Raw genomic sequence first — 24,429 nt, 5'->3', positions numbered from 1 at the left:
AGTCACCAATGATGGTCTACCACTCCTCTCTTCATCATGAACGTTTTCTCGTCCACTTTTAAATAAACGTACCCATTCACGGACAACTCCTTCACTCATAACTCTTGGTCCGTACACGGCACAAAGCTCACGATGAATAGCTGCTGCAGAATATCCTTTGGCTGTAAAAAACCTTATGACAGCACGCACTTCACATTTGGCGGGGTTTTCTATTGCAGCACACATTTCAAACTGCCACAAAAACTAAACTAGCGCAGGTACGACGTTCACTCGACCACGGCTTGATGCCGACTGACCTGTTGAGTGCGTGAACGCACAGATGGCGTCGCTACTACCCCCACAACCCGCACTGTGACCAATCGGAGGTTACTTTCTGAACCGCCCTCGTAGTAAGACAATGCTGTGTTGGAAATATCTAGCTCATCTGGAACCTCTTTTTATGAAAAACTTCACTCAGTGCAACATGTAGCTGTGCATATGAGAAGTGTGCCATCTAAGTCCTGTGAAACCTGACCTGAGTGTCTTTTACAATGGTACTATGAATTGTATTGGCCATTTTGCTGAGAGTCTATAACAGAGGTAGCACTGTTATTTACAAGTCTTTTAGAGCAATATTAGCAGCACATTCCACCGTGTGTGTGTGTGTGTGTGTGTGTGTGTGTGTGTGTGTGTCAGCAACAGGATGTAAGGCAGCAGGCAGACAATACGTGTACAAGCAGTTGAAATAATTTTGCCAAATCATGACAAAAAATGCACAAATCATTTAAAAAAAACAGCAATCATAATCTCAGAAGTCTGCAAGATGTCTGTTTTTAAAATAAAAATAATGTTGTGGTACATTACCCACTGTCAGAATCACTTGAAATAATGTTCAGCAACTGTAGCCGAGTCTTCTCTCATCACGTCACGTTTGTTGGCTTTAGACAACTCTCAACCAATCACCCACCTTCATCGTAACTTAAGCCTCAGGGTACACTACAGTCCCATGGTCACTACTGTGTTCATCTCAACCCCTGCAAAAAAAAAAGGATAAGTCTCAATGTAACCAAGAATAATGATCAAAAAGTATTACACAGTTTACTTTCAAAATACATTGGCTGTTTTCTTGTCACTCACTGGTTACCTAAAACTCTCCTCCTATTCGTTACAGGGAATACGTGCATTGCCACTCTATGTACTATAGAATGAAAGCATCCAGGTGGTTACTGCCCAAACTCTCAATTTACCCACAATTTCTTCAGAAAAAACTTGAGTCAGAGATCCAGAATTTGCAATATCTGCTTGGAATGAACAACCTCAGCATTTTTACAGAGACCCCATGAATTTTCCTCAACTCTATTTGTATCTGGGCCACAGTCCATTTTTCAACTAAAATTGTTATCATCATCAGATAATACTCATCTTCATTAATTTTTGTGGAAAGAGTTACCTGGATCACTAAAGACATCTATCAACAGTTCACGTTCGTTTGAAATTTTTGCATGAAACTCTTACAAGGTTTCTTCTTATCAGCAGTGATAGTAATGAATCTTCTTCTGGGATTTGATCTGGCGGACTGGTGTTGTGTGAATAGTAAAATTCAATAATAGAACCAAACATTACAACACTTGTGTTTGAAGTTTTAAAATGTAATATTTCTTTATGTCAACTGTTATGAAAAAGCTAGGTTTACAACTCATGGAGAACACCTAATGATCTGGTAAGAATAGTGTCGCACCAGATACAAACAAAGCTTTTGATGAAATAATGCATGAAACCAGCTGTGAAAACAAACAAGCCATCACCCTAACTGTTAGTATGCATTGAATACAGTGAAGGAGGCCGAATCTGGTTGAAACTGGCCCCTTTCCAACCAGATTTGGTCCAATATTACCAATCCAGAGCGAGAACAGGCGGAAGTTAATACCGGTCTTTGCGGCTCATATAGACCTTTGCCTCACCCAGACTTAAATTCACGTGAAAGTTATCTATCATTTTTGCATTGTAATGTACAGGTCTTAGGAAACAAAATAGGTTTTTTAATCATTTATCACAGTGTTGGCTCTCCATGTTGTTGTTGTTGTTGTTGTTGTTGTTGTTGCAGAAGTCCAGATATCAGTAGACAACATACATTGTTTCAAATTAGGAGACTATAGTCCATCAACATTCCACTGTGGAACACACAATAAATGGTGTTGCAATTTAATCAAGAAAATGTAATTTTATGACACCCTAAGAGAAAGTGCTTTAGGTAGAAAGTTCCGTGTTGACAAAGATTTCGAAATTGCAATTTCCTTTTCATGTTTCATACTGCCCATTTCTTTGTCGTAGGTATGTTTAGAACCTCTTGTGGAAATTTCAATGCTTTCCTGAAATAGTTTTATGGGGTTTTGAGTAAATTGTCAGTTTGCAGATGTGTAAATCTCGTCATACTTTGTGAGCTGAACATCAACATGTTACATGACTGCCGGCGTAGCTAACATCTTACAGATTGTATCCTATCTTAAGGGGTTAAAGATCTCTACTTCACCTAGTACCCACTAGAATAGATAACACACAGCAGTTTAACTGATGTGTTATAATAAATTACGACCATGTCATTTCAGCAGACAACCTCTCAGATCATTTAGGTCATACACTAGTGTTAAAATTTAATACCAAAATCAAACCAAGAAAAGTGTACTAGCACAAGAGAACACTGTCTGCAAACAACATTGCTAAGCTAAAACCAGAAACCTCGGGAATCCGTTATGACTACCACTGGGATAAAAAATAAATGGAACATCTTTGTAGAAGTTCTGACTGGGCACATAAATAGTTCCATCCCATTACAAAAGTGAGTGTTCAGAAATACACTTTAGAATCAAAATATGTGCCATTAGATGCTAAGACAAAAGATCTGAAAGAAAAAGTGGAAAACATGTATAGCTTGCACAGACTGACAACTATGAGTTACATAAAAAAAAATCTACAAGCAGTTCAGGTTGCAGTACCACGAAGAATTCAGGAGATTAAAAGCAGAATGAATTAGCCAATAGAAATGAATCTCACATAATTTCTCGAAGTCCTGCTGGTGAATTGTAAATAAAATTAGAAACAACACAATAGAAACTAAAGTTAATAATTTAGAATTAACTTTGAACAATTATGTTATTTCTGACCCCTTTCTAGGTAGCAATTCTTGTAACAATCACTTTATAGATACTCAGAAAATGATACACAGAATACATTTCAGTCCACTAGCGAACAGAGTTTCAGTACACTACCTGCAGTAAGCACACTTGACATTTTGCAGCTTATTGACAGCCTCAGAAAAAAAATCTACAGGATTAGATGAAATTTCACCATATCTATTGAAGAAATGTAAATATGTGAATCCATTAGTAAATGTAATACACTAGGTATTTTGTGACAAGATGAAACTGACTGTAGTCAAACCCTTGCACAAAAAGGGGAAACAAAGCATGTTAAGAACTACACCAAACTGATTGAGAAAACAGCATTAAAATTAATCTTGGAACATTACAACAGTGCTGACGTATTAGGTCATTTCCACCATAATTTCAGAAGAAGTCAAAGTACGATGTCAGTGACAGTACCATTTTTTCATTATGTATGTGAAAAAGTAAATGAAAAGCCCCAAGCAGCAGGAGTACACCTAGATCTCTCAAACGCTTTTGATAGAGTGCACCATGACATGGTCTTATCAAATATTGCGATGAGTGGTGTCACTGGAAAACTCATGCAAGCTTGAAACTTATTTAAAAGGTAGACAACACTGTGCAGAAATTATGTATGATAGTGGAGAAATTCTGAGAGGAGATGGTCAAGAATAAGAAATATACATTTTGGCATTTCTGAGGGCTCCATTTTAGATCTATTCCTATTTCTATGTTATGTAAATGATTTCCTGAGTGCTCTAGACGATTAGCATTTGTTTACTATATTTATGCAAATGACACACCTGGTTTCTCTTGCGCTGATAGAAACAAATAATATTCACTTTAAACTGTGTAGTCCAAGTTGGCAAAATATTGTGATTGAAGGAATTCTGCCAAAAATTTGTTTGAAATGTAAACGTTTGGGTTTATACTTTCTTGGAAGCAGCAAGTTCACCATGTCTGCAAAACAGAAATAACATCCAGTCTATATGTATTCTGAAATTATCACCATTCCTTAATTCTGAAACCCTAAGGACTGTGTATTTTGGATTAGTATATTCCTCCTTGTTTTAATAGTACTATGCAGTGGGACTTGCAACACAAATACGAAGAAGGTTTTCGTAATGCATTTGAGGGCACTGGGGATCATAACAAATGTAAAACAAAGAACATGTTCAAAAACTTCTTCGCTAAGTTCAGTATTCTCACACTGTATGCTATGTATATGCTGTATAACTTTATTCAAGTGAAAGAAGGTACTAAGGTCACAAATAGAAACATGGAAATTCACAACCATGATACAAGGCACAGAACAGACTTCCATATGCTTAACAGAAGATTAATGGCAAAATGCGGGAAGATTAAAAGCAAAAAGCCGCTATGTCAAAGGAGCTGTTTTTCAAAATTTGTTACCAAATAAACTTAAGATGTTGATTGGGGATGCTTTTAAAAATTGACTCAAGCAATGACTTCCCAAAAAAGTCTTTTACGCCCAGGGTGTTGTATGAGTGATATGGCTTATTACTGCAGTTAAGGGAAAAAAAACTTCAGTAATTGGGTGTTTTCTCTTCCTCTGTCTCTGTTGGATATTTGGTGGTGGTCCCATTTATTTCACGCAGTTTCCCAGCGGCACACACATTTTTCCAACAGGTGCTTCTGGTCTCTGGGGAACACAGCTGCAGTATCAAACATACAGCCTCATTGATCAGAATGTTTTCCTGATAGGACTGCTGACTTATAGCCAAAACAAATAACCTGATCTGTGTGGGTCCATATGAGATTTCTAGTGGCCTATGAGTCATCTTGTCATGCTGCAAGCAAAAAGTTTGTGGCTGTCTCTAACTAGACAGCAGTGTGTAATTAATGCCAACCCAATATAAGTTTGTACTTGTGTTCTTTCTAGGTTACTATTACAGTAACAAACCAATTTTCTGATTATAGTAACAAACAGAAGTATACAGAAAAAACATTACATACAACATATCAACTTTACTAAGAAGCATGCTATATAAGAGGTTGCAGCTGTATGATAGGGAAAGAACTTGCAATACTTATTGAGAAAAAACTTATGATTTTTTAGAAAATTACAAATTTTTCCACAAATTCATTAAAAGAATCGAAACAGTGACTTTGTAGCCGGTGTTTCAGTTTGCATCTTATTTTACGTGGGCATGTGGCTGATCTGATGTCTGCTGGAAGATGATAGTGAACAGTAATGCCAGTTTACAAAATTTTGTACAGTTTTTGCAGTAAAGTTACTAAACTTACATGTCTACTTAGGGTATCTCAGGATGAATTTTAAATACTGCATGAACTATTTCCTTCTCGGTCCTCATCCCCACCAGTCCCACCTCTCTCTCTCTCTCTCTCTCTCTCTCTCTCTCTCTCTCTCTCTCTCTCTGTGTGTGTGTTTTAATATATTAAGTCATTGTCAGAGTGTCTTTTAAGTCTGTAGTGTGTCGTTGGGACAGTGTTCCAAGAAGATTACTTAAAGAAAAAACTTCAGTCTCAGTAAGTGCATAGTTCATGTTCTGCAAGTGCATTGATGCCAGCGAGTGCCCTAAAATCAAAATCATTAATATGTTGTGGTATTTGTTTCCCCATTATTTTTACCATAATTCATTGTTCAAATGTTCACTTGTTTCTACAGCTGTCAAGAATAAATAGTGAGTGTAATTTATCTTTGAGAAATTTTAATGTAGTTCTTGCATCTTTTGACTCTTTCTTGTTTCAGTATGACGAAGGATTTCAGCTATTGTTGGAAATTAAAGATCAACTGATTGATTCATCAACTTTTGAGAAGGAACTGTTGCAGCTGGAATGGAAGTTCTTTTTCAGTGTTTATCTTTCTATACCAGAGTGGAAAATACCAACCTCCTACGCACAAGTTGATTGTATTTCAAATGGAGTTGCTGCATTCAAGAAGATAATTGAACTTATTAAACATAAAAGTATGAAATTCTGTCTCTGAAAGTGTGTGATACTATAACTTACGAGTATATAATCTACTGCAATACATTTTTAATACCAGTCAGAATAATTATGCTACCACAAGTAGTTGACCTTCTAGGTTGCCCTTAATGGCTAAGTATTTATGTCACCTAGTTTAATATATATATATATATATATATATATATATATATATATATATATATATATATAATAGAGGGAAACATTCCACGTGGGAAAAATTATATATAAAAACAAAGATGAGGTGACTTACCGAACGAAAGCGCTGGCAGGTTGATAGACACACAAACAAACACAAACATACACACAAAATTCAAGCTTTCGCAACAAACTGTTGCCTCATTAGGAAAGAGGGAAGGAGAGGGAAAGACGAAAGGATGTGGGTTTTAAGGGAGAGGGTAAGGAGTCATTCCAATCCCGGGAGCGGAAAGACTTACCTTAGGGGGAAAAAAGGACGGGTATACACTCGCGCGCGCTCGCGCGCGCGCACACACACACACACACACACACACACACACACACACACACACACACATATCCATCCACACATATACAGACACAAGCAGACATATTTATGTCTGCTTGTGTCTGTATATGTATGGTTGGATGTGTGTGTGTGTGTGTGTGTGTGTGTGTGTGTGTGTGTGTGTGTGCGCGCGAGTGTATACCCGTCCTTTTTTCCCCCTAAGGTAAGTCTTTCCGCTCCCGGGATTGGAATGACTCCTTACCCTCTCCCTTAAAACCCACATCCTTCCGTCTTTCCCTCTGCTTCCCTCTTTCCTGATGAGGAAACAGTTTGTTGCGAAAGCTTGAATTTTGTGTGTATGTTTGTGTGTCTATCAACCTGCCAGCGCTTTCGTTCGGTAAGTCACCTCATCTCTCTCTCTCTCTCTCTCTCTCTCTCTCTCTCTCTCTCTCTCTCTATATATATATATATATATATATATATATATATATATATATATATAATTTTTTTTTTTTTTTTTTTTTTTTTGCATGTAACTAAAATACACCCACTCACCTGCCCAACCTCTCCCTCTAACACATTGTCAGTAGCCACCATTAATGAACTGTGCCTGTAAAAATGTTTAAGATTTAAAAGCATGAAACACTCCCTCTCAGTCAATCCAGTAATCCTTTCTTGACATTGGGTCTTGGGTGACTTTTCCTGTTCCCTTAAGCCTTCCAAGTCTCTCTTCTGTAATCTCTCATTTCCCCTACCAAAAGGCTACGCCTAAAAAAAATTAAGAGTTTTATGTCTTTCATAGTGTTTCTGTCTTGTTCCACACGATGAACAGATTTTCAGTTTGTTGGTTTTTTTTTTTTTTTTTTTTTTTTTTTTTTTTTTTGCGCTATTTCACGACACACATTTCTGTTATGCGTATTGACATTTTTAATGAAATGGTTGCTTTGAAATTACCACAGAATTGCGCAACAATAATGTTTAAGTGATAGCACTAGCTTTTTAAAACACAGTGAAAAATGCATAAGGAAGTTTCTAAACACAGAAGCTGATAGTCAGTGGTGTAAATAATGGTCTTGCAGACCCCACAGTGTGTGGGGATGGGAGCTCCACATAGACATTACTGACTTATTAAAAGTCCAATGTAGTTGTGGAACCTCATTAAGGAGAAGTGAACAGAAGTGTGCCAGGAAGCATTCAGTGCCCTTTGTGGTTTAATGTTAACAAGGATGATATAGCATGTAGGGGGCCACCTTTTCTCGTAGCGTATAGATTCCACGAGCGTTATTTTTCTACATAAGCAATGGCTGGTACACCAGCTAGCACTCTGGACTGTGCTATCTTTTTTATTGTGTATATCCTTTGATTGGTGTTGATAACAATTTGCTCTCCTACTGACAATTCCTCAAGTATTTTTGTATGCCTATGACAGTCGCAGTGTTACTATGCAAGTAAACTGATAATAGAAACTGACTCAAACTTTACAATTGTGTACACCAGTTACCTGTCTAATGCAGTTTATTTCTTCTTCATCTAAGCTCTGCTTGCTTTAATGTCAAATGTATTGCTTGTTTTGCATAGGCTGTTTGTAAAGGTATGCATTAAGTTAAAACTACAAAATATAGGAGCAGGTTATATTTAAGTGATGCCAAAAAGAGAAAATTAATATCCTGCCAAGACTGAGTTAAAAGACATTAAAGATAGATACATTAATCCATTGAGCAGCTACATGCCCGGAACATATATAGTAACAAAAGTGAATGCAAACAAATCGGACAATTTGAAAGTTACAAAACTGAAACCAGTGGAAGGCAGTTTGAAAGTTCATAGAGGACATGATACCAGCTGTGACAATGAATGTGGTCTAAATTCTGGTGATGTACAATTTGAAAATAGTCCATTAGCAATGCACACTGATTCATCACCACTAGACTGTTCTTCACAACTTCAAGATAATCAGCAAAATGCATCTTTTAGTACTGATACAGGATTATTGCAAGGTAAAATGAATGAAGACACTAAACTAAAAATTATAAAATGTGGACCATGCAAACTTCAGGGTCCTTTCCCTGGGGACATTAAGAGCAAAAGATTGTTTAGCTGTGATTATTATTGTATGAGGGCAATCCCAAAAGTAAGGTCTCCTTTTTTTTGTAAGTACAGAACTCTGTTTGTGTGGCAGTTGATCACACTGTTATGAAGAGTGCTTCATGCACTGTGTGTAAACATGCGCACACCGAGCTGAGGTGCTCAGACTTGGCTTGGCAGCCGTTGAGAATGGAGCTCCCATTGGATGTTACCGCCAACTGCAAATTGCACGGAGTTATTCAGTTTTTGAATGCAAAGGGCACTGCGCCAATTGAAATCCATCGCTAATTGATGGAAGTGTATGATGAGTCATGCATGGATGTCAAAAATGTTCGTAAGTGGTGTAGAGAGTTTGCAGCTAGTCGGATCGAAATTCACGACGAACAAAGAAGCAGGAGACCGTCAATTTCTGAGGAGGCAGTGTTGAAGGTTGAGCAAAGCATGCGGGAAGATCGGTGGATCACTCTGAATGATCTCTGCCTGTTGGTTCCTGAGGTTTCCCGAAGCACTGCTCACAGAATTTAAATGGAAACATTGAACTACCGGAAGGTGTGCGCAAGATGGGTGCCACGCATGGTGACTGAGGACCACATGCGGCAACGAGTTGATCTTCCCGCGCATTTATTCACTGCCTTGCAGCTGAACAGGACAACTATCTGGACACAATTGTCATGGGTGATGAAACCTGGGCATACTGCTATACACTTGAGACCAAGCAACAATCACGCCAGTGGCGGGGCATCCTTCTTTGCGAAAGCCGCGGAAATTCGAACAAACACAGTCTGTCGGTAAAGTCATGACAACCATTTTTTGGGATCGGTAAGGGGTATTTTTGATCGACTTTATGCCCACTGGGACCACAATTAACACTGACAGGTACCGTGAAACTCAAAAAACTCAGACGGGCAATTCAGAACCAGGGAAGAGGAATGTTGAGTAAGGGCTTACACATTCTCCATGACAACGCTCACCCACACATCACTCGGCAAACCGTTGCTCTCCTGCAATAGTTTTAGTGGAACATTATCACCCTCACACCCTATAGTCCTGACTTGGCACCCAGTGACTATCACCTGTTCCCTAGGTTAAAAGAACATTTGGCTGGAAAGCGATTCAGCTCCGACGACGAGGTGAAAGAAGAGGTTCATAATTTTCTGAACAGCATGGTGGCGAGCTGGTATGACATGGCCATACAAAAAGTGCCACAGCGTCTATAAAAATGCATCAACAGAAATGGTGATTATGTCGAAAAATAGCTAAATGTTCAAGCTGTAAACTGATGTAAACCATTGTAGAAATAAACAGGTCTATTTACTTATAAAAAAAATAGGAGACCTTGCTTCTGGGATTACCCTCATAATTATACCACAACAGATCAGAAAATTGAATGAATTTGGCTATGCTATTGCCCTACTTTAAATGCAATATAGTGTGTAGCACACTGATTATTCAAAGGTGAAGAAAATGCATGCCGTAATGGATAAATTAATGGTTTACAAGGTCCAAGCAAGAAAATAAAAGTACATAAACATGCACTATACTTTTAAATGTGTGTGTTATTTAAAGGACGTGGAAACATGGTAAAGGCATTAACACACTTTCAATGAAGAGCATGACTAAATGAAAACTATAATTTCTAGAATACTGGATGTAACAAGCACATTATGTCTATGTTAGATTGCTTTCCATGGCCGTCATGAATATGAAACGGGGGAACAGAGTGGCAGTTTCTTTATTGTGACATACCTCCTCTTCAGATTTAATCCTCTTCTGAGGGCACATCTTTCAAATGAAGAAACTAAAACAAAATATGTAAGCCCACAAATTTGAAATGAGGTGATAAAACTATTAAATGGTTGTGTTTTAAGAATGAATCATCAGTGAAATTAAACAGCAGTCATTCTGTCACCGATTGTAGATCCAATCCATGATATATCAAGAAAAGATCAACTTCTTGTTGTTGCAAGAGATTTGCACTTAGATTTAAGCAATCCAGATGTAAGGGAGTTTCAAATAAAGGAATCCTTTTTAGGATTCTGTGAGGTAAGGGACCATGATGCTGAGATTTTTGAAAAAGTAATAACAACAGACTTAGAGAAGATGAACATACAACTGGATAGATATAGAGACCAAGGATACCATGCTATTGCATCTATGAGTGGCAAATAGGTTTGCAGTCAAGAATCAAAGTACGGTTTATATATTGATCAACACATAACTTTACTTTGGCACTAAATGATTCTGACACAAAAATAGTTTATGTGCAACAGCTTTATAAGAAAATGGAGCAAATAACAAGTCAGGCTATTTTAGAAGAATTCAGCATATGTAAACAGGTACAGGAATATTTTGTGTAAAATATAATGTGACAAAAAATACAAAAGTTCCAGTTTTTACCAACATAATGTATAATACACAGTTTTTACAAAATTTATCAAAACATGGCATATCCTCAGTTTCAGCGTGTTTTTTTTTAAGGCAGCAATTTATTAATATTGATAAATGTAGTTACTTAATGTTGAAATCAGATCTTCACTTTTTTCTCAGGGTGGAGGTATGCATGTAACATTAAAATTACTGTTCTTTCTCGCATAAAGAACTGTTGCCCTGAATGTGATGTCGGCTGGTAACATTTTTATCTCTCAGAATTAAGTTTCCCAACCCTTTTATGCAACAAATGGTAGCAAAAACTGTTTGAACTGTCAAGATATCTGTTACAGTGCTTCAATTACACTGCCCTTTTTTTTAATGTAGTTGTAAATGCAAAAACCACCAAATTGACACTTTAGGTTTGGTATGATTTCTTGTGCAAAGGTGTTGGGAAATGTGACATTGGTGGATAAAACTGTTTCCTCTATTCCAAGTTTGAAGGTATATTCTTTATTATGCAAAAAGAGCAAAATGGAGTTTTTTGTGTTGAAAATAGTGAAATTTCAATAAACATGAAGGCAAAATATTTCACGCAGAGCTGCAGGAAACGTTGAATCGCTCTGGATTTACGCCTTCAAACTTTACTGTCAACTGTTACAGTTGTAGATCCAAGCAAATCTGTATTCACAAACTTATGTTTTGTTTTGATCCTGTGATGATAAAGATGAATTCATCATTGATGAGACAGGCAGCTGGTTGTGTGAACCTGGACGAGTAGCTCCCTGGAGTGCAGATATTCTGAACAGATACAAAGTCACTTCAGAAAATAGTGAAATACACTGGAGTGCAAAACTTAAGGACGAAAGTAATTTCTGCATGATGTGACACTGCCAAGTAACGTAGCTCAATGAAACTTGAACCATAGGTTGAAAGAACTGCTACAGTATAGTACAAAAGGTAACAAAGACAACAATTACACTGAAGTCTAAACTAAAGAAAGATGGCAATGCGTGCTCTGCAACAGCTCACATGCAGGCCACAAGGTTGGTAAGGGTCTTGTGATATGGTGTTCCATTCTTCCACCAGCGTGATTTACAACTGCTGGATGGTCATTGGTGCATGTGGATGTGTTGCAATACATCTCCCCAATGCATCCCATATGTACTTGATCCGTTCTAAACCGAGGGAACGGGCAGGTAAATCCTTTCACCGAATATCCTCTCATTCTAAGAGCTCCTCCATCTCCGCTGTTTGATGTGGTCACACATTGTCATCCATAAAAATGAAATCAGGGCTAAATGCATCCCTGAAAAGATACACATGGGGAAGGAATATAGTCTCACAATAACATCGACTGGTGAGTGTTCTGTGTTCAGTGATTTGCAGGTCAGTATTCGCATACAACATTACGCTTCCCAAACCACAACACATGGACCATCAAAATGATCATGTTCAACAATGTTCCTAGGTACATTGTGTGTTTCCACTTCTCGCCATATGAGGGTGTGTCAAGAATCCTACTCACACTGGATGTGCTCTCATCCGAGAAGAGCAGCTGACTGCCCTTCTCGTTGGTCCAATCAGTCCCTATGCTGTTGGCACCGTTGCAAATGGTGCTGCTGATGCGTCAGAGTCAAGAAAACATGATGTACTGGTCATTGGGCAAAGAGACTACTCCCCTGCAGTCACGTTGCCACTATGGAGTGTGAGATTGTGTGCCTTACAGTCTTGTTGAAAATGTGGTTGAAATTGCACCCACTGTTTGCATGGGTCCATCTACTGCCATAGTTGACTGTTAGCGACCACCTCCTCTCCGTAGGGCAGCAGTGCCTTTAGTTCGGAACGGTCCCCATGCATACGAAACAATGCTGTAAGCAGTACCAAGCTCCTGGGCCACACTTGTCACACTTCATTCTTTTCCAGTTTCCCAATAATTCTTGCTCATGTGAAGTCATCCAGATGTTGTCTCCAGGCCATGTTGTAAACAACGAATACCACCACAGACCACCATAACTGCTTGTTGATTGACACACGCTGTCTTTCCCCATTCTTTCAACTGCCTTGTGTTGCAGGGCCAGCCCCATATTTTGCAGAGCTGTGTAGTATCTTTCCATGTGAGCCAAAAATGTGGTTATTTTCGAAAATCTGGTGTTATAATGATTACAGTTTTGCTTTCATGATCAAATACTGACTCGGAGCAGCAATTCCCACATTATAGTTAAGGGTTGACAATTTATCGGCATAATTTATCAGAAGAGAACTCGACTTTAAGGCAGTGCTTTGATTTTAAAATTTTTCCACATTTTATGGTTATGAAGTTATTTGTTCTTTAATTGAATGGGTGCAGAAGATTTAACGTAAAAAGTTTCTTTTTTTATAATGTAAAGAAATGAGATGTGTGATTGCTGTAAATATGGTGTAATTGCAACAGATAGGAATATATTAATTTACAACATAACATTGAAAAAATCATTTAATATGACAAAAACATAGAACATAGTCAGAAAAAAAGTCGTTGGTAAATAAAACTGAAATTGGAAGAAGGAAAACACTAATCCAAGCAAGACATGACATCAAAATTGGCTAAGGTATAAGATTTTTCTTGCCGCTACCCATAAGTTATTCAACATACATAGAAAATTTCACTAAGAGCTTTGTAAATTCTGTTATTTGATACTGAGATGTGCACAAAATTTAGTGAAATTACCAATAATTAACTGTAATTGTATATGTTATCCATAAAGTAAGTACCATTGGAAAACTCGAAATTTTTCCCCAAGATACGAATCTATAATGTTCAGTTTGATCCTCTAACCATTCTTTGTCCTTCACTGTAGTTGTGATGAATGGATACTTTAATGGTGTCTTTGCTACAAAATGTGAGATTTCGTTTAACGTTCTTTATAATGGTAATGTAATAGAGGTAAGGCCACACCACTTTCCTGCATCTTAGTAGGGCAAAGTATCATAAATAGTAACAAGATACACAAGTGTGAGAAGTGGAGTGCAAGCTCAACTGCAGATGTAGATTACCAAGAAATTGAAAGTCAGAAAACACCATAAGCAGACAATAAATGCCTCAAAACAAAAAAAAGAGCAAAAGATTCGAAAATGTAGATAGCAAAGAGCTGGGGGTGATAGCTCTGACGCATAAATAAAACATAAATGAATTCTTGCAGAGCTATCCACACAATAGCAAACACAAAGCATACTTCTGTAAGGATAATACTCGATACTTCACCACATCCTTTCACTGCATCTTGTTCCCAGAACTACCCTGCATGCTGTCTTGGTCTCTTGCTCCAGACACAGCTCTGTGTACTGCTCTGGCCTATTGTGCCGGGCGAAGCCCCATGTGCTACTTCAACCTCTATCTCCTGTCGCTGCCCTGCATACTGTCACGACCTCTTCCTCTGGGCCCTCCTCCACATACAGCCTCAGTCTCGTGCTCCAGGCCCTCCCCCACACGTCGCCTCAGCTTCTTGCTCCAGGCCTTCCCCCACTGGTCACCACAGCTTCTTTCTCTGGGCTGTCCCCCACGTCACCTCGGCTTCTTTCTCTGGGCTGTCCCCCACGTCACCTCGGCTTCTTTCTCCGGGCTGTCCCCCCACGTCACCTCGGCTTCTTTCTCCGGGCTGTCCCCCACGTCACCTCGGCTTCTTTCTCTGGGCTGTCCCCCACGTCACCTCGGCTTCTTTCTCTGGGCTGTCCCCCACGTCACCTCGGCTTCTTTCTCCGGGCTGTCCCCCACGTCACCTCGGCTTCTTTCTCCAGGCTGTCCCCCCACGTCACCTTGGCTCCTTGCTCCAGGTCGTCCCCCACACGTTACCTCAGCTTCTTGCTCTGGGCCTTCCCCCATTTTGCCTCAGCTTCTTGCTCCGGGCCTTCCCCCATTTTGCCTCAGCTTCTTGCTCCGTGCCCTCCCCCACATGTCGCCTCGGCTTCTTGCTCCGTGCCCTCCCCCACGTCACCTCGGCTTCTTGCTCCGCGCCCTCCCCCACACGTCGCCTCGGCTTCTTGGTCCGCCCCCTCCCCCACACGTCGCCTCGGCTTCTTGCTCCGCGCCCTCCCCCACACGCCGCCTCGGCTTCTTGCTCCGCGCCCTCCCCCACACGCCGCCTCGGCTTCTTGCTCCGCGCCCTCCCCCACACGCCGCCTCGGCTTCTTGCTCCGCGCCCTCCCCCACACGCCGCCTCGGCTTCTTGCTCCGCGCCCTCCCCCACACGCCGCCTCGGCTTCTTGCTCCGCGCCCTCCCCCACACGCCGCCTCGGCTTCTTGCTCCGCGCCCTCCCCCACACGCCGCCTCGGCTTCTTGCTCCGCGGCCTCCCCCACACGTCGCCTCGCCTTCTTGTTCCGCACCCTCCCCCACACGTCACCTCGGCTTCTTGCTCTGCACCCTCCCCCATAGGTCTCCTCTGCACCCTCCCATGCATGTCACCTCGGCTTCTTGCTCCGTGCCCTGCCCCACATGTCGTCTCAGCTTCTTGCTCCGTGCCCTGCCCCACATGTCGCCTCGGCTTCTTGCTCCGCGCCCTCCCCCACACGCCGCCTCGGCTTCTTGCTCCGCGCCCTCCCCCACACGCCGCCTCGGCTTCTTGCTCCGCGGCCTCCCCCACACGTCGCCTCGCCTTCTTGTTCCGCACCCTCCCCCACACGTCACCTCGGCTTCTTGCTCTGCACCCTCCCCCATAGGTCTCCTCTGCGCCCTCCCATGCATGTCACCTCGGCTTCTTGCTCCGTGCCCTGCCCCACATGTCGTCTCAGCTTCTTGCTCCGTGCCCTGCCCCACATGTCGCCTCGGCTTCTTGCTCCGTGCCCTGCCCCGCTTGTCACCTCGGCTTCTTGCTCCAAACCCTCCCCTGCGTGCTGACCTTGGCTTCTTTTGTCTCCGGGCCCTCCTCCACATGTCACCTCACCTTCTTGCTCCTGGAAACTCCCCTCCCCCCTCCCCCCCCCCCCCCGCACACACACACACACACACACACACACACACACACACACACACACACACACTCACACACACACACCAACAACAACAACCACCACCACCACGCGTCGCTACGGCTTCTCGCTCTGTGCACTCCCACCCATGTCGCCTCGGCATCTTGCTCTATGCACTCCTCTGCATGTCGCCTCGGCTTCTTGCTCCAGTCGCCTCCTCACATTCCACTCCGGTTTCTTACTCCACATGCCGCCCTGCACTCTGCCTCAGCTGCTTCTTACGGGCACTGCTCCACATGCTACCTTGTCTTTTTGCTCCAGGCACTATCCTGCACACCTCATTGGCTTCTTACTCCAGGTGCCACCTCACACGTTGCCTCCTCCTGATCTGTGCTCCAGACTCCTCCCTCCTACTTCCATTTGCTGCTCTTGTTTCTTCCTCCCTACCTCCTCCCCCTCTTGCCTCTTGATTAATGAACTATTAAGTAGCTTGTCGTTAAATCTTATTAGTGATATGAAATAGAATTTTGTTCTCAATAATTATTTAGTTAATTTTGCAGCCATGTATTGGTTGAGAAGTCTGCTTAATAGTTACTAGATTGCTTCATTATTCTTGAATCTTAATATTTTCAAATGATTTCTGAGGAAAGATAGAACACTTTAGTTAAAACCAAGCAAGATGGTGGTGAGGTTCTCACTCCGTAGGGGAAGACTTCAACTGTCTGTCCAGTCATACAGATTTAGGCTTCCCATGATTTTCCTGAATTGTTTCAGGCTAATACCAGATTGGTTCCTTTAAAAGTGCATTGTCGATTTCCTTCCCCATCCCTGAAACATTCCGTCTCTAATGTCAATGGGATGTTAAAGCATAATCTTCTTTCATTAAGTTAAATTTCATCTAATTGTTCTTTTCCAGGAACTGATTTAAAAATACATGCAAGGCTGTTATGCATGTTGATGGATGTTGCATATTGGCTTGTTGACATTCATCTCTGTCTGTACTGGACACTTGATGTTTACCAAATATTAAGAGAACTTCTGGTAATAACACAGATTGCTGGTCTTTCAACAAGGTAAATATTTTCTGTGTAGTTATTTGTAATTGTGCTAATAACAAGTTTGAACTGTAACATTGTTGACAGTTTCAAGTATTGTTGTTTTATCTTCCATGGGTAACTCATCATTAAGCAAAAAAGTCTTCATTGCTCAAAAACGCGAAGTAAGAGTAATATCCGGTGCCTGCCCATGATCATCTTCTAGACATCTGTTTAAGGAGTTGGGCATTCTGACTACTGCTTCACAGAATATTTATTTCCACATGAAGTTTGTTGTAAATAATCCAATACAGTTCAGAAGGAACAATCATGTTCATAGTTCCAGTACCGGAATGAAAAATAGTATTCATTACTCTCTGTTAAGGTTTTCTTTAGCGCAAAAAGGGGTGCACGATGCTGCAACAACAAATTTTGATCACTTACCTGGTGGTATAAAATGTCTTGAAAGACAGCCAAGTAAAATTCTGTAGAAAAACATCTGTGCACAAAAAAAAGAAAAAAAAAAGCTTCTAAGTGTTTAGCATACAGGCACATTTGCAAATTAATTTGTAACGAGAATGTAAAATGACTTGTTCCACACATCATTACAATTTATGTATGGATCATTATCCATGAAACAAGAAATCTACTCTCTGCTCTAATTCTCTGTACTCCTTTCTGTGAGGATGTGTCAAATATGAACTGAAATTTAAATCTGGTTGCTATGGTAGTGGACTGAAATGGACATGACCTTGACAGGATGCTGGTGGGAATGTCTGAAATAGCATTGTGAGGCTGCAGTTAGTGTGACACAACCACTCAAGTCAGGCCACCATTTGCAACCAAGAAATACATCTGTTGCTTTGCGCATAATCACCAAGTTTCTTGCGAAAGAAGACCCCAAACCTGTGAAAATTTTTAGGAAGCTCTGTGTACAGTTTGGGAAGAAATACTTTTGAAGCTCCAAGTATGTGAATGGAATAAAACATTTGTGGCAGGATGGGTCACTGTGGAAAATGTACCCCCACCAAAGATAACCACAGACAAGCATGTCACCAGAAAACATTTGTACTGTACAGGACCTTATTGCAGAAGATCTACACATAAATCTTTCCGAAGTTGCTTTGACTTACTTAATCCCTTTTACTCCAACGTGGAGCATAGGTCACATATTAGAGCTCTCCATCTGATGCTGTCTGTTGCCATCTTCTTGATGTTACTCCAGGAGTGGCCCAGTGGCTGCCAATTCAACTTCAACAGTCCTGCGCCAGGTCGACCTCGGTCTGCCCTTCCTACTTGCTCCTTGTGGGTTCCATTCTAAAGCCTGCTTTGGAATATGTTGCGGGCCTCTTCCCAGGGTGTGTCCGATCCATCTTCATTTCCTTTCTTTTACGATTATCTTGGATTTACATTGTTGGGTGCGTTGCCATATTTCTTGGTTTGAGATAACATTTGGCCACCGTACTCCCAGTATAGTTCTCAAACATTTATTGATGAAGGTTTGTACTCTTGTTTTAATTTGTGCTGCCACTTTCCACATCTCACACCCGAAAAAGAGAACAGATTTTACATTTGAATCAAAGATTTTAAGCTTCGCCTTCAACAATATTTCAAGCTTCGCCTTCAACAATATTTCACGAGATGTCCAAACTGGTCGCGGCTGGGCAAATGCCCCTTTTCCGTTTTTGATCCTACTTTCGACGTCTTCTGTCGCCCCTCCACTTTTGGAATCAATACTTCCCAGATAACAAAAGCTCTCCACCTGCTCAATCTCCTCTTCTTTCACAGCTAGTACATTCTTGTTCTTACTGTTCATCCTAAGCTCTTTAGTCTTAGCCATGTTTATTTTTAATCCAACTCTCTGAGCTTCTGTTTCCAATTCCTTAAGCTTCTCACTCATATCCTTAAAAGTGTGGGACAGAAGGCAGATGTCATCCGCAAAATCCAGGTCCTCAAGGCTATCACATGGAGTCCATTGTATACTTCTCCTTTTCTCTCGAGTTACCTACTTCATGACACCATCGAATGTCGGCAAAAACAGCAGTGGTGAAAGCAAACAACCCTGCCTTACTCCAGAATTAAAATGAATGGTTCCGAGAGATTTCCATCCTATTTCACCTGGCAAGTATATTCTCTGTACATGGTCTTCACGATGCTGATGATCTTTGGAGGTACTCCGTAATTCTGCATTGTTTTCCAGATGGCTTCACACTGCACGCTATAAAGGCTTTTTCAAAGTCAACAAAAGCCAGATACAAAGGAGACCAGTATTCCATAGATTACTCAATAATGATGTTCATGGTGTTGATTTGGTCTGTGTGCATGATCTGCTTTCTCTAAAACTAGCCTTTTCTTTCCTGAGCTTACTATCCATGGCCACTCTGAGACGGTTTAAAACAATCCTTGAAAATACTTTACTGGGTATTGACAAAAGTGTGATGTCATGCCAGTTGTGGCACTTTGTAAGGTCTCCTTTCTTGGGCAACTTGATAAGGATTCCTTTCCTCCAATCTTCTGGGATGGTTTCTGTGTTCCAGATTTCTTGGAACAGGGGCAGTAACATATCTCCTGTTACTTCATAGTCTGCCTTGAGCATTTCCGCCACCATGCTGTCTACACCAGGTGCCTTGTTATTCTTGCAGCTTTTAAGAGCCTTGATAATTTTGCTCTTGCTGGAAGGTTGAGTATTGATTTGCAGTGCAGGTGCTTCCTGTTGGTCTAGTTCCTCCTGCTCTTGTTCTTCTTGATGGATCAGGGTCATATGGAACACCTCACTGAAATATTTCTTCCATCACTTTACCTGCTGCTCGCTGTTGGTCAACAGTTCCCCCTCTTTCAACTTCACTGGCTTACTTTCGTTAAAGCTTTTCTGTTAGATGATATTATATAGCTCTTTCGAATTGCCCCTTTCTGCTGCCTGTTGAGCTCTTTCTGCAAGCTGTTCTACCTGATTTCTTCTATCAGATCTAGCACTTCTCTTCACTTGCTGATGAACTTCATTGTACCTTGCCCTAAGGCATTGTTTTTTTCATTGTCCCTACTCTGGTTGATCAAGGCCTTTATTTCTCTTAAATCTTCTGCCATGTATGATCAGATATCCATGGCTTCCTTCTGGTGTCCTGGAATCCTAATACCTTCTCACTGGAATTTAGGAAGGTTTTCTTGATTTTATTCCACTTCCTCTCCACTTGTGTACTTGCCTCTTCCTCACTTCGATCCTCCACCTCCAACTTATTATATCGGTTTTTCAACTCCTGCACAAACTCTTTTCTTATGTCTTTGTTTTGAAGTTTTCTAACAGTGAATCTTTTCTGCCTGCAATTTGCATCTTGATGACCAGTAGCAGCCATCTTTAACCATACTTCAGCTATTACAAGATGATGATCACTTCTGCTGTCAGCACTTCTTCTGTTTCGGACATGGAGAAGGGAACACCTCCACATCTGGCTAATTGAAAAATGAAAAAATGATCGATCTGATTTTGTGTCTTGCCATCTGGTGAAAGCCATGTTATTTTATTGAAGAGTTTGTATGGGAACACCAGTCCTCCAATAACCAGCCTGTTGTTAAGGCACATATCAATGAAACTCTCTCAGTCATCATTTTGGACTCCAGCCTCATGTTTTCCCATAACTTTCTCTAAGCCTTTTTGTGTCTTTCTTTTTGATCCTGGCTAGAACCTCTCCCAATTGTCCGTAGAAATTGTTCTTTCCTTGAGTGTCTGCTTGTTCTGTGGGTGCATAACACCACACAAGATACGTATTTCTTACTCTGGTCTTGAGTTACGCTGTAATAATCTGACCTGAGATTGGCTTCCACTCTAATAAGCTTCTCCTTGCTTCTCTTGCCAGTAGTATACCCATTTTCACGGTCTTCTCTTTCCTCTTTCCCTGACTACAGAAGTATCTTCCCATCGCTCAACCTGAATTCCCCAGAACCATTCCATCGTGTTTCGCTCAGTCCAAGTATCCTCAGTTTGTATCGTTCCATCTCCCTAGAGACTTGTTCCAGTTTTCCTGACTCGAACATTGTTCTCACATTCCGAAACCCGCTCTTGTCCTTGTTTTCAAGCCATAGATCACGAACAAGATGTCTGTCTGGTTTGCTCTCTTCTGTGTTTCAGTAACGGTATAATTTTTAAGAGGCGGGGTTGTTAGCCTCACGCCCAATACCCAACCTGTAGTTCCAGGATTTGTATTAGGTTTCTCCCCTAGGGAAGCTGGCTTCACTACGCCTCTAGAGCCCTCCGTGCCCTTTTTGTGGGACACATTTCGTCTTGCTCCTTAATCGAGACCAATCCGGCTTGGGTGACCCTGCCAGTAGCTACGCTACCGCCGACATAGCTCTCGACTTCATGGAAGCACGCAAGCCCTCCCGCCTGGCACTGAAGTTGCCTACTACAAGGCGGTGTCCCCTAGGAGGGAAAGTTGCTTTGGCAGAAGGAGTAAGCTCTGGAAGTGGCCATCGTCACGGATGGTGATTCTTCTGCATGACAATTCAAGGCTGCACTCTGCTGCATTAACAAAGGAAAAACTGGAGGAAAGTCATTGGACAATTCTGGAACATTCTCCTTATAGCCCAGACTCATCACCCTGCAACTAGCATATTTTTTGATTCCTCAAAGAAGTTCTTGGAGGACAACAGTTCGATAACAAATGCAGCAGTAGTTAATTTCACGTATGAGTGGTTGTCACATGTCCCTTTTCTTTCTTTGAGGATGGTATTTATATGTGGCCAGTAAAATGGGGAAAATGTGTAGCAATGTCAGGAGAATAGATAGAAAAATCAGGTGGGTGTATTTTTTGTTCAGGTTGATTCATTAAAGTTCAAAAAAAAATTCAAGTTCATAATGGAGTTCCCATCATATGAACTGTAACACTGTCATTTATATTGCCAGAAATTTGCTCAATTTTCTTTTTATGTTCCTCTGAATTATGAGGTATCTCAGGTGTACTAAGAATTTAATGTCTGGTCTATAGACATGCTGGATAGTATATGGTACAACCTTTTTGTTACACCTTTCGAGGGATTTTTAAAAATTGTGTGAAATGTGGGGGAAAAGTAAAAGATAGAAAATTACTTTTTCAGCATGTAACCTATAAAACATCACTGTATTAATTATACTGACTTGTAATGGAGGACCATTAGACTAACATAAATTTGATGTACCATTATGAACACATCTGTTTTTTTCACCAAGAAACCTATGCCTTCATCAAAAATACATTCCAGAATTGTAGTCCATTTTAACTTATTGTGATGAATTTCTTCTATATGGTTTTCAATTTCTTGAACGTAGTGGAAAGCTTTGCTGTCCACACCTGCATCTTTCTTCCGTATAGACACACAGAAGATTTACAACTTTATCATAAACATGATGGAAATCTTACACTGGATGATCTAATTGCTTCTTTTCCCACAATGAAGTGATGATACTTTCACAATCATCATTATTTCATAGATATGCTAGGAAGAATCTATTTTCCTCATTTGTTTTTTTGAAAGACCCAACTGTCCAGAAGCAGTTGTGGTGGTGGACTCCTTAACCTCCATCCATGACTTCATGTAAGGCGGGGAATCTAGAATCGATATTCTAAAGTAGGCAGGATTCTTTCCAGCTTCCACAGAAGTGAATACCTTCTGTACACTATATCTTTTAAAATGTGTTTGAAAAGTGTGCATAGTTCCCAAATCCAAGGGCTGCAACGTGCTGGTGCAGATTGTTAGCAAGAACTCTTAACTGCATATTCCATAAATTTACATTTTTAGGGTGTGCAGGGTAACAATCTAGAAATATGAGAAATTTTCTGTTTTAAGCTCCCATTTTTGAATCAAGACAATGCAACTGTTTTCAGATAGTTTTGATGTCATCCATGCTTCATGATTGGCACTGTAGTTCATGGGCAAAGTATTCATATTTTTAAAACAGGAAAAGACATTGCAATGCCTGTGTTATTGTGAATACAATGAAAAGTTCCTTCAGATAGGTACCTTTAAAATTACAGTCAGCTGTTCACCAAAAGTTCTTAAGTTCACACTATTTTCTTCCCCACATACAGTTTTGTATGCCACATTATATCACTTCTGACAATCCACCTATTAGATCTACAGAAATTTTCATTCTGAATGTATTCCTTCAGCACCTTTTCATGTAACATCATGCTGTTATCAGGATGTTGGAAGCACATGCTTTCTGAAACCTATTCATCATCATCCCAGCTCCATATGTTTCAAGTAACTTGCATAATGTCTTCCCCTTTTCATATTTGTTCCACTTCTGTTTGCACTTTTTAAAACTGAATTTTTGTTTTAAATGATGGTATTGAGTGTGAACCCAGGTATTCCTAAACTCTTTGCAAGTGAGACATGTTCCACAATGAGATTCAACTTTCTCAAAAAAAATTATTTGCTTTTCCATCAAGAGAGTCTTCATATCTCTTGTTGTAATAAAACTGTAAAAGTAAAACACTATATTTCTACTTAAAACAAACACTTAGCAACACAAAATGTCATGTACAAAATAACAGCTATGAACGATGCTGCACGCATTTAAAACGCACTGCACAGTGGATTATGGAAGTAGCCCCTTATAAGAGAATACCAGTGCACATGTGGCAGATCACTATCCCCTAGGTTCTGTCTTTCTTTCTCAACATATTCATTCACTTGTTTAACATCATATTTCAGCTGAAGTAATTTTTGGTTGCCTTCTTCAATGTGTTCCACAAAAAATAATGGGTTTGTCCAAGGAAAAATCTCTCTTTTTCGAGTACACAACAAGTATTGGATGAATTTTGTTTTCTTCCCAATTGGCTGGCTCGTCTTTCACTCCATGGGGTAGCCCTGGTAGGGAAAGTAGTAGGATTGTAACTGTCTGATGAGATAACTGTATCATAACGGCCATAGTTTTGGTTTAATCTGATATATTTCATGTGTGAGTCTTTGCCCGGCTGCCACAAACTCTGATTCAGGGCTCTCCCCACGGGGCCACCTAGCTGCAATGAAGATCATCTCTCACAACAGCCATTGCCGGGAATTGTGATACCCCAAGAAGATGAGTTTCTATTCCTTGGTATGTTTGGGGAGCTAAAGTGCGTGTCAGTTATGTTGGCGGCCGAGTTTGGGTTCGTTCTGCGCATCTGACTTCACAAAACACAGTCGGCCAATGAACAGAGAACGACGTTGCCACATCTCGACTGAAGTGTAGAGCATGGACGAGTGTCTTCAGTTTTAGAAACGTTCAGTCATAAATAAAGTAATGGAACAAAAGCAATGTCTTGATAGCAGACATTCTTTTATAGAAAGTTTGGAAAAAGCATTCTTTATACCAATTGCTTCATATTCTATTAATTAATTAAACCAAACAAGCAATAAGACTCCTAATTCAGGCGATACCGAGGAAAGGTGTTTGTATCACTCTC

The 24,429-nt window shown here is 40.6% G+C and overlaps 1 protein-coding gene across 1 annotated transcript in view; it reads left to right on the top strand.

Annotated features, from left to right (window-relative positions):
• Positions 1-24,429, top strand: part of LOC124615904 — a 295,777-nt gene that overhangs the window by 235,612 nt on the left and 35,736 nt on the right. The window contains exons 13-14 of the mRNA XM_047144080.1: positions 5,875-6,091; positions 16,891-17,047. Coding sequence (XP_047000036.1) covers positions 5,875-6,091; positions 16,891-17,047 — 374 coding nt within the window. The remainder of the gene's footprint in view (positions 1-5,874; positions 6,092-16,890; positions 17,048-24,429) is intronic.

This window comes from Schistocerca americana, chromosome 5 (genome assembly GCF_021461395.2).
Source record: "Schistocerca americana isolate TAMUIC-IGC-003095 chromosome 5, iqSchAmer2.1, whole genome shotgun sequence".
Taxonomy (NCBI): Eukaryota; Metazoa; Arthropoda; class Insecta; order Orthoptera; family Acrididae; genus Schistocerca; species Schistocerca americana.
Note: the sequence above shows the minus strand (reverse complement) of the source record. Positions and strands in the feature narration are given on the sequence as shown.